Source organism: Hemibagrus wyckioides, linkage group LG02, assembly GCF_019097595.1.
Source record: "Hemibagrus wyckioides isolate EC202008001 linkage group LG02, SWU_Hwy_1.0, whole genome shotgun sequence".
In the NCBI taxonomy this organism is placed as follows: domain Eukaryota; kingdom Metazoa; phylum Chordata; class Actinopteri; order Siluriformes; family Bagridae; genus Hemibagrus; species Hemibagrus wyckioides.
The window spans coordinates 2,228,928-2,242,554 of NC_080711.1; the positions used below are offsets into that span (position 1 = coordinate 2,228,928).

Consider the following 13,627-nt stretch of genomic DNA (forward strand, 5'->3'; position numbering starts at 1 on the left):
GGAGAGTTGTGGGGTTTTTTTTTTTGCAGTTCTCTGGACATCTGTTCTGAAAAGACTAGAGATCATGATATTAATGTTTGAATCCTCTGTGCGTGTGTGTGTGTGCGCGCGTGTGTGTGTGCGCGCGTGTGTGTGTGCGCGCGTGTGTGTGTGTGCGTGCGTGTGTGTGTGTGTTATTTTGCGTGACCTTCGGCTTGTTGGTTTAAACACAACGCGCTTTATTACTGAATTTCAGGGAAGTGTTTTCTCTACTGTAACGGACTGATGGACCACATCTATGTCTGCCAGAACACCACGGCCTGCAGCAGCTGGTACAAAACACCCACACACTTCAGTGGGACAGTGGTACGCTCCCCATACACACACACACACACACTCTATTGTAATCAATCATTTATTTATTCAGTGGCAAAAAGTTCTCTTTTGTTTGTAAGGATGCGTTTGTGAAGATCACTCGCTCTGAGGGGCTGCGCTCTCTGTGGAGCGGTCTTCCTCCTACACTGTGAGTTATAATGCAATAAAACACCTGAGAAATATTTAAATAAGGAATAAAACAACACTAAGATGACAGTTTATGAAAGATGTTTATTGTACCATTTTATTGTTGTGGTTTTTCTAAGAAACGACTTGTTTATGATAGAGAAATGCAGCTTGTCGTGTTAGAGAGAAACTCTAGAGCTCTGACACTGGAGACTCCTTCCACACCAGATACACAAACACCTTACAGAACTTCAGTTATACAAAATTAATCGTGTGTGTGTGTGTAGTGTGATGGCCGTTCCCACTACAGTCATCTACTTCACCTGCTATGACCAGCTCAAGGACTTCCTGTGTTATGGCATCGGTTACCATAGCAACTACGTGTCCATCATCGCCGGGGGTCTGTCGAGACGTGAGTCCATTTCTTTCAACAGAGGCTTATAAATTAGGATTTATAATAAATAATCATCCTAACCAACTACAAGGGGAAATAGATTTTCTGTAAAAGCAGTTTGAGTTCTAATGTAAAGGTGTTTCATATCTATAGACTTGTTGATGTCAGTGGTGTTGATTAAACACTAATAAACTAGTTTCTCTTTATTATCAGAGAGCAGGACTGTGTAGCACCAGACTGAGTGACCAAGTCAATACACACATACCTGTCTGACCTCTCTCTCTCTCTCTCTCTCTCTCTCTCTCTCTCACACACACACACTCTTTTTTTTTTTTTTTTTTTAAACTCTCTCACCCTTTCTCTCTCCCTTTCTTTTTTTCTTTCTCTCACCCCTTATCCTCTCTCATTAACTTTCTTACCCTCTCTCGCACTCTTTCTCTCACTCTATGCCCCCCCCACCCTCTCTGTCCTTACCTCTCTCTTTCTCTCTCTATTTTGACCCCCCCCCCCCCTTACCCTCTCTCACATTCTTTCTTACCCTCTCTCTCTCTCTCTGTGTGTGTGGTGCAGTGGGTGCGGTCACAGTCATCACCCCACTGGAGTTGGTGCGCACTAAGATGCAGTCTCGGCGTGTGTCGTACAGCGAGCTGCGAGTGTGTATCAGATCGGCCGTGACTCAGAGCGGCGTGCTCTCGCTGTGGAGGGGGTGGGGACCCACCGTGCTCAGAGACGTCCCCTTCTCTGGTCCGTATACACACACACACACACACACAGACTCACTATCTTGCACTTGACAGATTGTATATCTATGTACATGTGCTCTGTTTGTTTCAGCCATGTACTGGTTTAACTACGAGCTGATGAAAGCAGAGCTTTGTGAGAGATACAGAACACCGCAGGCTTCTTTCGCCATCAGCTTCGCTGCTGGAGCCTTTTCTGGAGCTGTGAGTAGAAAAAGAAATGAAAACAACAATAACAAAAATTATGCTTATGACCAGACGATGAAAACTCAAGTTATTTTACTGTTATAAATATATCGAGCAAAGCTGACGGAGAAGCATACTCTTATCAATCAAGAGGAGGAACTACAGCGTCTTCCTACAGTATGATTCAGCTGATGAAGCCTCATCATGGAGCTTAAACACACACACACACTGATCAGGGTCTGCACTTCGCTCTGTACTCGAGGTTCAGGTCCTGATCACGCTCTTTAATGAGCTCTCACTGATAAATCTCTACACGCACTCTGTTACAGCCACAACATCTCAACCATAAAGCCCCACTAATCACCACCAAGTACCTCAGCAGCACCAGTCAGCATCAGCCAGTGCCAAAAATTTGCTTTCTTAGGCAAATAATTAACCATGAATCATATTTGCTGGATATTTTGCCACCTCTGCACTTTACAGTATCTGCTATGTTCTTTAATCAGCTCCGGCGGTGTTTCTGAGCACACGGGTCTTCGGCGTGTCTCAGGCTGGGTTAATGATCTTTGACCTGTTAGGAATTAATCCTTTGGGTCCGAAGTGCGTTTTAATAAATCTGATTATACAACCCTCCTGTTTTATTCTCCAGTCTGATTAACCACACTCAGGTTTATTATTAATGTCAAGGAACTGCTCATGATGTCAGATGTAATAAATAACAAATTAAGTGATTAAAATGGTTGATTATGGTGCAGGTGTTTGTTTATTAAACACTTTCGGAAGGAGTCTCCAGTATCAGGACCAGTTTTTCAGGACCAAAACGTTTATGCTAATTGAATGATTGTTGATTATTTTATTTATCTACACTACATTGCCAAAGGTTTTGGGACATCCCTCCAAAATACTGAATTCAGGGGTTGGGCTCGGCCCCTTAGTTCCAGTGAACTCTTAATGCTTCAGACATTTTGGACAATTTCATGATTTGTGGGAAGAGTTTGGGGATGACCCCTTCCTGTTCCAACATGACCGCACACTGGGAATGGTCAAAAATTCCCATAAACACAGTCCTAAACCTTGTGGAAAGCCTTCCCAGAAGAGCTGAAGCTGTTATAGCTGTAAAGGGCGGGACAACTCCATATTACATTCATGTGCATGTAAAAGCAGACGTCCCAAAACTTTTGGCAATATACTGTATGTCTGCATGATGGAATGATGTAGCACATTATAACTCACCTGTTGCTTGCAGATCGCTGCGATCACGACGCTGCCGTTCGATGTGGTGAAAACACGCCGGCAGATTGAGCTGGGAGAAATGGAGATCATCGGAGGTACGAATTCAGACAAGATTTAAGGAATTAGACGACGAGTCTTCTTTATTTCATGATGTTTAATTATTTCATGGTGTTTTCGCAGCTCCTCTGAAGAAGCCTTCATCCACATGGCTCATAATGAAGAATATCTGGACTGACGCCGGATACCGAGGCCTGTTTGCAGGTAGAAATGTCGTCTTATATACTCTTATTTCAGTCTAGATGTAGTGGGTCAGGACAGGAACAGGAAGTCAAACTAATCTGAGAATTACTTAAAGTTCCACACTGTACCATATGTCCACAATCAGACACTCTTCCAGATCAGGACTGACTTCATTTTCTGTAACAGTGACTGGTTTCTATAGTAACGGCTCGTTTGAACATCATGGTGTTGCTGATACGGTGAAGCTTTCTGTGATTTCTTTCAAGTTCCTCCACACCAAACTCACTCATCCATGTCTTTATGGACCTTGCTTTGGTCACTGGTGTGCAGTCATGTTGGAACAGGAAGGGGTCATCCCCAAACTGTTCCCACAAAGAGCATGAAATTGTCCAAAATGTCTTGGTATGAAGCTGAAGCATTAAGAGTTCCTTTCACTGGAACTAAGGGGCCGAGTCCAACCCCTGAAAAACAACACCTGGGTTCAGTGACCTGGAGGGGTGTCCCAAAACTTTTGCCACTATAGGGTATAACCGGATTAAAAACATGTTGCAGTATATTTAAAGAACAAGTATGTAAGAGGTCTGTGTTTTGTTTGTTAATTTTTGTCTTAACTTCAAGCGAGAGATAAAGGACATTTATTGCTGCGAATTGAGAACAGGACTTTATTTCACAGACTATCTGTAACTTTACGTGTAACTCTAAATAGATAAGAAGTGTGACTGTATTTTCTTGAGCAAATTGTAATGGTTGTAAAATTGTGGTTTGAGAGGAATAAAAGTCTTGTGTTGTCAGATTGTTCCTTCGAATTCTTCCCCGTTCAGGTTTCCTGCCTCGGGTCATTAAAGTGGCTCCAGCGTGCGCCATCATGATCAGCACCTACGAGTTCGGGAAGGCTTTTTTCCGCCAGCACAACGAGGAGCAGCGAGGTGGCTGAGTTGAGCCGATCGTCATCACGGAGCTGCATGATCACCTGCCTTTAGCTCGGCCTTGGCATGCTTCCTGTTCTTATCTCCACAGGTTCTGGGCAGCAGGGCTGAGGCTCTCGGGTTCCGTTCGATAACGCTGCGCACGCGTTATTTATTTATTTCCCTGAGATGAGACGTAACTGCATTGCAGTAAGACTGCAGCACCCTGGAGCCGCACCGGAGCATGCTGGGAAATCCGTTATCCTCGCCTTTATGCATGCACTGGTGCTTTGAGGGAATATTATTTTCAGAGGAAGAAGTAATCCGGGCTGTGAAATGGTTCCTGGTTCCATGTGGGCTTCATGTACTGTACATCACGTCTGAGGGAGCAGACGAGGAGACGCTGTTCATACACTGCCCCCTAGTGTTCAATCTAAATTCTGTCAGGTTTCTGGGAGAATAGGGTTTGAATAGTTTATAGCACAGTTCGGCAGTCTTTGTGCTCTTGTCAGTTTTTCCCTAATGATTTAGCTGTGCACATCTGTAAGGTCATCCCGGTCATCTGCTGTTTCACCAAATGGAAAGAAAATCCTAAATTAAGAATGTTACTCAAACAGCATTGGTTTAAGAAAAGCAAATTTTGCTCTGATTTAATTTGCCTGTTTTTCCTCCACTTATAAGCAGCCTTGTCTGGCTGCAGTGCCTTCTGGGTAATTCCCATCCCTGAAGTCTACACTGAAGTCAACTCACTTTTAAAGCTGTTCGTTTCCCCACATGCAGTTCATGTGTTATCAGAAACCTTTTTTGGACAAGATGTTGATGCAGATATTCTGTTTTTTTCTTTGGAATAACACGGATGCTAAGATGCTAACGTTACAATCCTGTTGTTTAAAGATTCAGTAAACCGATCCGGATCTGTCAGAACCGGTCCAGCTTCACTTGAACTGATGACGAGTTTAGATGGATTTAAATTTAGATTATTCATACAGTGATTTTTTTTTTCTGCTAATTTTCCTGAAGAACGTTTATTTAAAACATGACAAAAGTAAAAAAAACAAACTTTTTCTTTGAACCTATAACCTAAGTTTTTTGGAACTACAGTACGGAACTACAGTACGTAATTTTATCCCCCTTAGGAAAAAAGAAATGCTTTTTATTTTGTGTGAATCTTCTTAGGGAATTCGTATACTCGCTAGCCGGAACTAGCGCAAGCTACCTGATGACACTGAGATTTGTTTTACTGCAGAAACAATAAACACGTTCTCCAGGGTAAAGACCGTGTTTTTTTTAGCTCTCTGATGATTTCATTTGCACGCATCTGAAAAGGAGAAAGATTTTAGCCCATGATGTGCATTTTAGAAAGCAAATAAAGCGGGTCTGACCCTCGGCTCAAGCCGTCTCCTGTCTTCATTACCTTTTAATATCTTTTTAGAAATGAGGTAAATAATCAAGATTTTATCCCTTTGTCAGTGTGACGTTTGTTTCCAGCGTGATGAGCAGACTTTTTTCCCTTCTAAGTTAGGTAATTGCTCAGACAACACTAGCATTGGATGCGATGTGGGCTTAGAAATATCAGCAATGATTAAGATAGCTGGCATATAGCTGTTGCATCATGTTTACAATATTGCAAGCATATGGTGACTATGGAAATATGACAAAATTATCAGAAATATTGACATTTTCCCTCAGAGACAGACAGACATGGATGGACAGACAGACACTTTATTCATACCAATAGGAAATTTACAACTATGAATTAAAGTAGCTATATAGGTTCTACATTTTTTTTTTTTCAATTTTCTAAGCACAGTGATGAAATGACAAAACCATGAGAAATATCAACATTTTCCTCTGAAATGTTGGGGATTACTACGAAAACACAAGCGGTGGTTGCTAAGTGGTCTTAGAACAGTGATGAACTGATTAAGGTAGCTAGAGTTTAGCCTCTACTGCATTTTCCAACATTGGAAGCACAGAGTGTGGATGAAAACATGACAAAATCATCAGAAATATCAACATTTGCCTCAGATATAATAGTAAATTACTTAAACAATGCTAGCATTGATTGCTAAGTGCCTTAGAAGTATGAACAATGATAACAATGACATCTGCCATTACATCTGTCAGCTTGTGACGGCAAAGAATTAGTGTCTATAATGACCTTAGAAACTACACTGACCTAATAGTTCCTCATGGGTCATTGATTGCTGTTGTAGAAAGGACATTAATCAGTTACAGTTACATTATTTACTGTTTAGTGTCACCCAAATGAGGATGGGTTCCCTTCTGAGCCTGGTTCCTCTCAAGGTTTCTTCCTCATATCATCCCAGGGAGTTTTTCCTTGCCACCGTCGCCACAGGCTTCTCATTAGGGATAAAATAAAATAGTTTAATAATTTAATTTAATTTATTTTTATTTCTAGTATTTTAGTTATATATTTTCCGCCTCCCCTTTCTCCGTTTCTCTTCTTTTGTAAAGCTGCTTTGAGACAATGTTCATTTGTCACTTTACAAAATAAACTGAATTGAATTGAAAACTGAATTTGCATCGATTGCTTTAAAGCACTTTTGTACGTCGCTCTGGATGAAGGCGTCTGCCAAATGCCGTAAATATGAATGTGTAAAGCCGATCGTGTGACGAGGAAAGTCACGAAAAAGCGCCAATTACTTCAGGTAGAGTTTATTTCCTCTTGGAGTGAGCTCTCTGTTGGTGAAATTTGACCTGATCTTTTAGACAAAATGGAAGAATGAAAAAGAAATTGTTTTCATTTTACATTCAAATCGAAACGAAAAATGTTCTTTGGCACAGTTTAACCCTGAATGTAATCAATAAGCCAAGTCATTTTTACTGAGCTTAAGGAAGCAAAAGATTTACATACATGTCTGTGTGTATAGTAGTCACGAGTTTTTCTGTAAGAAGACGTTTATTTTATTATTAATATTTATAGAAGCAGTCTCCAGTAACAGAAGTTTTCTAGAATAAAGAAGTTTGAGCTTTGCATCACACCAGACACATCTGCCTCACTGTTTTCCTCCAGTCACATCTGGAGAAAACTAAATAAATTAGCATCTAGTCAACGAACACACTCGTTGTGTGCATGCGTGTGTGTGTGTGTGTGTGTTTTAACTACTTATTTTTTGAAATCTCTTCATGCTAAATGTTGCCACCTCTGTTACTATGTGCCATCAGGAATTTTCTGGGCAGATGGAAGATCTTGGAGAGCGTTCAGGGAACGGTCAGTAAACAGTATCGTGGTATCTGAGCGCTAAGAGCTTCGTAGCTGTGGAAAGAAACCAGATGGATTGTTCTGTGCTCAGGGCAACAGGACGCAGAGCAACACGCGGAGCGATTGCCTTATTTAGCAGGAGCGCCCGAGCTGTTTACAGTGCGGATGCTGTGCCTTCAGCGGCTCAGGAGCCGATTTTAAAGAAGAAAGAAAAAAAAAGAGGCACGCATTCTTTAGTGAGTCTTAAAATAAAATAAATATGAGTATCAGAACCAGGAAGAAACACCGGAAGTCTTCCTGCCCAGCTTGAGGTCGCTCGGTCTCACGCTCTTCGGGTCACGTTCAGGTTCACTTACACTTATCTCCTTTCTCCAGCTGCAAGGCTGCGACACGTCACTCTCATTCATGTCCATTAGAGTTCATTGTGACTGCTTCTGTGTATTCATTTTGGCGTCCTGCTGCTTCGCTGGTGGTGCAACATCCGTCAACAGTGAACTTTTTAAACAGATTTTTTGCTTTTAAACAATCAGCGACCTTCTTATCTTCACTACCACTCATAATAACATTTACATATTTCTCTATACAGCACTTAAACAACAGAAAGAAAATTTTATTCCAAAAATTAATTAAAATACTGTAGATTCTCACAAATTAGCTCCACCCCCAGGTTTCACTCAATGCTCTCGCATGAGACTAGAGTCCATCTGATTTTTTTTTCTATTCACACACAATATGCTCTTATTTTCGAATTACTTTATAAGATAAACATGAAGGAAGCCTGAGTGTGTAGTTAGAGTTGTGTAACGCTGTCTGGGTGGTCAGTCTGGACAGCTGGAATAACCTTTTGTTTGTCTTAACAAGTTGTTATCGTTTTGCCTCAGACCGCAACACAGCTGCGTGTCACTTGCGTTTACACTCGTTATTTACCAAATCGTTTATTTACAGCGACGTAACAGAGCTTAGCCGAGATTTCAGCGTGTGAATGGAAGGTTAGCGAGAGAGAGAGTTACACTATGCTATTAGATACAGAGCAAATCTTTCGGCTGTTGGATTTCGTTTGGTGTAAAAGCTTTATTATGTTAATTAGGTTCATTATTAGATCATTTGCCATCATTTACTGCATTTGGCACATTTTGAACAACCTCAGAAACTCACCCTCTGGGGTAAATATCCCCTCTATCTCCACTTGTGCCTGTCTTTAGCACCTAACAGTTGAAATAATTCGATCATTCCTCTTTTGTTTGTCTTGGTCTCCATCTCTGATTTCATTTTTTTTGTCCTTGCCTGTTCTATATTGATAGTTTGTGAAGATTCTCAGTTAAAGAATGTTCTTTTGGGTTCCCTTTTTGAGAAGTCCAATTCACACTGTCTGCCACTCCAAGCCGATATAACACCAATCAGGTATAACACTGTGAGCACTGACCGGTGAAGTGAATAAGACTGATGATCTCCTCATCATGGCACCTGTTAGTGGGTGGGATATATTAGGCAGTGAGTCAACATTTTGTCCTCAAAGTTGATGTTAGAAGCAGGAAAAATGGACAAGTGTAAGGATTTGAGCTTTGAGTTTGATGAAGGGTCAAATTGTGATGGCTAGACCACTGGATCAGAGCATCTCCAAAACTGCAGCTCTTGTGGGGTGTTCCTGGTCTGCAGTGGTCAGTATCTATCAAAAGTGGACCAAGGAAGGAACAGCAGTGATCATGGATGGTCAAGGCTCAGTGATGGACGTGGGGAGTGAAGGCTGGCCCGTGTGATCCAATCCAACAGACGAGCTACTGTTGCTCAACTTGCTGAAGAAGTTAATGCTGGGTCTGATAGAAAGGGGTCAGAATACACAGTGCAGGACGGGTCAGGGCTGTTTTGGCAGCAAAAGGGGGACCGACACAATATTAGGCGGGTGGTCATAATGTTATGCCTGAAGAATTCCTTTTTTGTTGTCTAATTAACTTTAAGACAGAGTGAGGGAAGGACTGTTTATAGCTGCTATAATGTAAGAGAGAACAGGAACTAATGTTAAATGTAACTATATACTGATTTCTTTTTAAAAAAGTATAATATTTAAATTGTTGGACACGCCGTTTTAGGAAAATAATCAGCTTCAGAAGATGTTTATGTAAGATGAAAGGAAGGAGTCTCCAGTGTTAGTGCTTTATATCAGTCAGAGGTGAAGCTGTAACTTAACATTTTCTGGCATCTTCCAGACAGAGGAGTTTATACTTGGAGAAGAAAAACAGAGGCTTTGAGAGAATGTAAGTGATATCAGGGGATAAGATGGTTTATGGCTGTTCCACAGCGTTAAATGTAACTATAAATGGACATAAAGTACATCATGTTTAATAAATCCTTCATTGTTATGGTTGGAGAGTTATGCTGTTATAGCAAAATACTCAGCTTCAGTGATTCAAGAAGAATAAAACACACCAGGACGTGATGTTATAGGAAACTAAACAACAATTGAAACGTTAGCAGTAACTCGGCTTCATCACTCTACCCTGCTGTTGATTATTTTCCTGTAACTAATACCCCAGAGTGTTGAATTCCTTGAATGTCTTGCAGTTTCACAAGTGATGGAATTGTGCTTGTTGCTACGGTTTCAGCTTCTGGATTCTATCAAGCATAAAGAGATACACACATTTATACCCCATAACAGCCACGGAGCTCCTCCTCACACTCCAGGCTTCTACCCAAAACACACACACACACACTTTCCCATACACTCTGCACTGTTGCCAGCTGTAATTGAGCCTCTAAATCTGTTTTACAGCTTTCCGTGTCGGGTGTCAGGATCAGAACGCTGATAAGGGAAATACTGTGAAAAACAAGGAAAAAGTCAAAGTGCATGCGACTCTGAATGCGTCTGTCGATAATAAGGAATGTTAATTTGCTGAGAGGAAATGTCTCCGCCAGCACGTCCTGCATGCACTGTTTATCTGGGATGGGGGTTGTTCCTATGGGAATGTTGAGATACGGGAGAAAACCAGTGCACATGACCCCCTCGTGACCTCTGTATTTTGAAATCTGGGTCTAGGACTTAAACCTGACGAGGAGTTTCTAGGAATCCCATTACCCCCACGTCCTCTCACGTTCTCTGAGAAGTCCGCCGTTCTGTTTCCTCCGTGTTCCTGCAGCAATGGTCTGAGAAAGCTGGTTATTCTTCCTGGAGGCCTGGAGGGAAAACATGTTTTTAGAAGTTACTATGCAATGTGGAGGGAATGTGCAGCTGTACAACATACACCACAACAGCTTGAGTACAGAAACTCCAGCAAACCTTTAATGGGACTGAATAAATAAAATCAATCACACAATTTGTTTATTAAAATATTTTCACCAGCCTGGAAGGGTTCTTGAGTTCTTGAATGACGGAAATGGAAAGTTCATGCTGTTAGATGACAGGAATTCCCACAAAATCACCTCACCATGTCCATGTGAATGTGTTCAGGGCAGAAATTTGCAGAAAAGTAAATACTTTGGCGGAATAAACCTATTAGGTATTTGCTACGTCTGAGTTGTAGCTCAATCCAGACATTAGGAAGGAGTGTCCAGTGTCAGTGCTTTGTATCAGTCAGAGGTGAAAGCTGTAATGTGAAGTTTTCTGATACCTTCCGGACGGAAGGGTTTACTCTTTGTTGTCGGAGAGAAAGAAACCAGAGAACATCTGTTTACAGCTGCTGTAACATAAGTGATTTCAGGAGCTCAGTAGTTTTATGGCTCTTCCACAGCAGTATAGTTAAATGTACAGTAAATCTAAATGGATAGAAAATTGTTTAATTAATCAATCATACTTTATTAATATTGGATAATTGCTGAAATATAAAAGGAATAAAACACTTTAGGATGTCCAGTTATAGGAAAATAATCAACTTCAGGGTGGCGAAGCAGTATCTGCACTTCATCACATCGCCATGATGTCCAGATTTTCCTATTCTTTGCTTATTGACCATATGCGGGTTCTACTATCTTACGTATTATATTCTCAAATACAACAATCAGCCATAACATTGTGAGCAGTGAGAGGTGAAGTGAATAAGACTGATGATCTCCTCATCATGGCACCTGTTAGTGGGTGGGATATATCAGGCAGCAAGTCAACATTTTGTCCTCAAAGTTGATGTTAGAAGCAGGAAAAATGGACAAGCGTAAGGATTTGAGTGAGTTTGACCAAAAGGGCCAAATTGTGATGGCTAGACCACTGGATCAGAGCATCTCCAAAACTGCAGCTCTTGTGGGGTGTTCCCGGTCTGCAGTGGTCAGTATCTATCAAAAGTGGTCCAAGGAAGGAACAGTGGTGAACCGGAGACAGGGTCATGGACGGTCAAGGCTCATTGATGCACGTGACTGGCCCGTGTGATCTGATCCAACATGTGAAGCCACCAAACATCATCCAGACATCAGCTTAGATAACGACTGTACATAAAAAAAGTACAGTGACTATCAGGAACTCAAACATTTAGTGACGATGGAATGATTTTGTCAAACAGATGATTAGCCTTTAGGATTGTGTGTTTGACTCGCTAATCCTCCCTCACTGATGCAGCGCATGACCGTCAGTTTTCCGTCAGGCAGATGATGATGATGATGATGATGCCTCTCATGTCTGTCTGCCTTTTCTCACCATTTACTTTCTCATCACTCCGACAGGTCGCTTTGAGGCAACTCCAAAACCGCCACAAACCAGTGGTGCTGCCATACATAGCCCTGCAGCTAACCCCGCCTCCAAACACTGCCGCCCTCTTCACAACTCAGCTTATGGTATCGTTTTATTCCTATTCCTGCTGATAGACTTAGCCTATGTGCCACTTCTGCTTACGAAGTTTTTAAAATAACCAGAGTCACCTGAAAAAAAAATGGAAATCGGTCACATCTTGAATCAGGAACCGAGATACACAGTGTAAAGGACAAGGAAACAGGATAGATGCTGGGGTAAAGAGGACAATGAGAGGGTCTGGATACAGAGAGGAAAATAACCACCCAAAACCAAATCCTATCACTGTAATGATAGAAGGAAGGACATGGAATCATTTAGTAGATATGCCTGCTTGAGTAGCTAGCCATCAATCAGGAAACCTTTTAATCGGGTTTCCTGAAAACAAGTCGCTCAGTCGATCACTCGCACGTGTCGGATGGCATTCAGAGGAAGCAGCAGGTCAACCCTGATGACGAGAGTCCAAACAGGCACCTGACTGGCCTCTGGGGACAGAAATGATCAGATCCTCCTGAAGATGTAAACAAGAGACCTGCATGTGAGGGATTACACATCAAACCTGCGTCCTAAATGACACACTACACACTTCCATTATGCACTCTGTACCCTAGCTTCTAGTGTATGGATGTCAGAAGGATCGTATCGTCTCAAAAAAACGATTTTTATGCAGAAGCCGGTTCCCAGTTGATGCCGAATGACATCAAATATGTAACGAGGCTCAGTTACAGCAGCCTTAGCAGAATACAGTGAATTTTTTTAAAATGTTAAAATAAATCACACAGCATTGCCTGAGCTCAAACGCTTAAAAGATGTTTTTAAGACATTTCGTCCACAGGAGTGTCGTCGGCCATCTTGGAAATGTTTTCTCATACAGAGTCAGTGCCTCACAGCCCCGCCCCTTTTCCTTAATGTAAGCGAAGCTGTGAGTATCGAGTGCACAAGTGTCCAACTTTCTTTTTTTTTTTTTGGCTGAATAATTGCATCATCCAGGTTCTTCAAATGCACTTCTTATTCCTTTTGGAATTTTTACCCTATTTTTTTTTACCCAATTTACACTACAAAACTTATGACTAGTGCATAAGTGTGCGATTTGGGACAGACCTCTCGATGCTCAGATTGCTGGGATTTCATCTATGGGATCATCCATGTTGAGATGTCTGCTAGACATTTCTGCAGAAATTGACATTCTACTGTCACGAATAATGATTTGTTTCCAATTTATGAATAAAAAAATCACTAAATACATTTAAAAAAGAAAAAAAAGTTCTTCAGTAAGAGATAGCTTTCTAAATCTTGGACCCTTATTTGATAGGGAATCTGTGTTGTAGTGTTTTGCACAGAGCATTTGAAGGATTCTTCTGATAAACAACATGCAGGAGATAACATTGTTCAAAAAGTCTAAGTAATGTTTGGGGAGGTTAAACTTCTCTTTTTCCCAGGTTTCACGGACGTTCTAGGTCAAACCTGACTCAGGCACAGTGATTCCCTTTCAAAAAGGGTTCCAGGTCTTTAGAAATT

General features: G+C 41.4%; 1 protein-coding gene across 2 annotated transcripts in view; it reads left to right on the plus strand.

The window, feature by feature from the left end:
- Window positions 1-5,571, plus strand: part of slc25a39 (solute carrier family 25 member 39) — a 16,878-nt gene extending 11,307 nt beyond the window's left edge. For both annotated transcript variants that reach the window (XM_058413557.1, XM_058413566.1), the window contains 8 exons: window positions 236-345; window positions 435-502; window positions 768-892; window positions 1,445-1,618; window positions 1,709-1,818; window positions 3,047-3,128; window positions 3,214-3,294; window positions 4,095-5,571. In XM_058413557.1, the coding sequence (XP_058269540.1) occupies window positions 236-345; window positions 435-502; window positions 768-892; window positions 1,445-1,618; window positions 1,709-1,818; window positions 3,047-3,128; window positions 3,214-3,294; window positions 4,095-4,207 (863 nt within the window). In that variant the 3' untranslated portion in view covers window positions 4,208-5,571. The remainder of the gene's footprint in view (window positions 1-235; window positions 346-434; window positions 503-767; window positions 893-1,444; window positions 1,619-1,708; window positions 1,819-3,046; window positions 3,129-3,213; window positions 3,295-4,094) is intronic.
- Window positions 5,572-13,627: the final 8,056 nt, after the last annotated feature.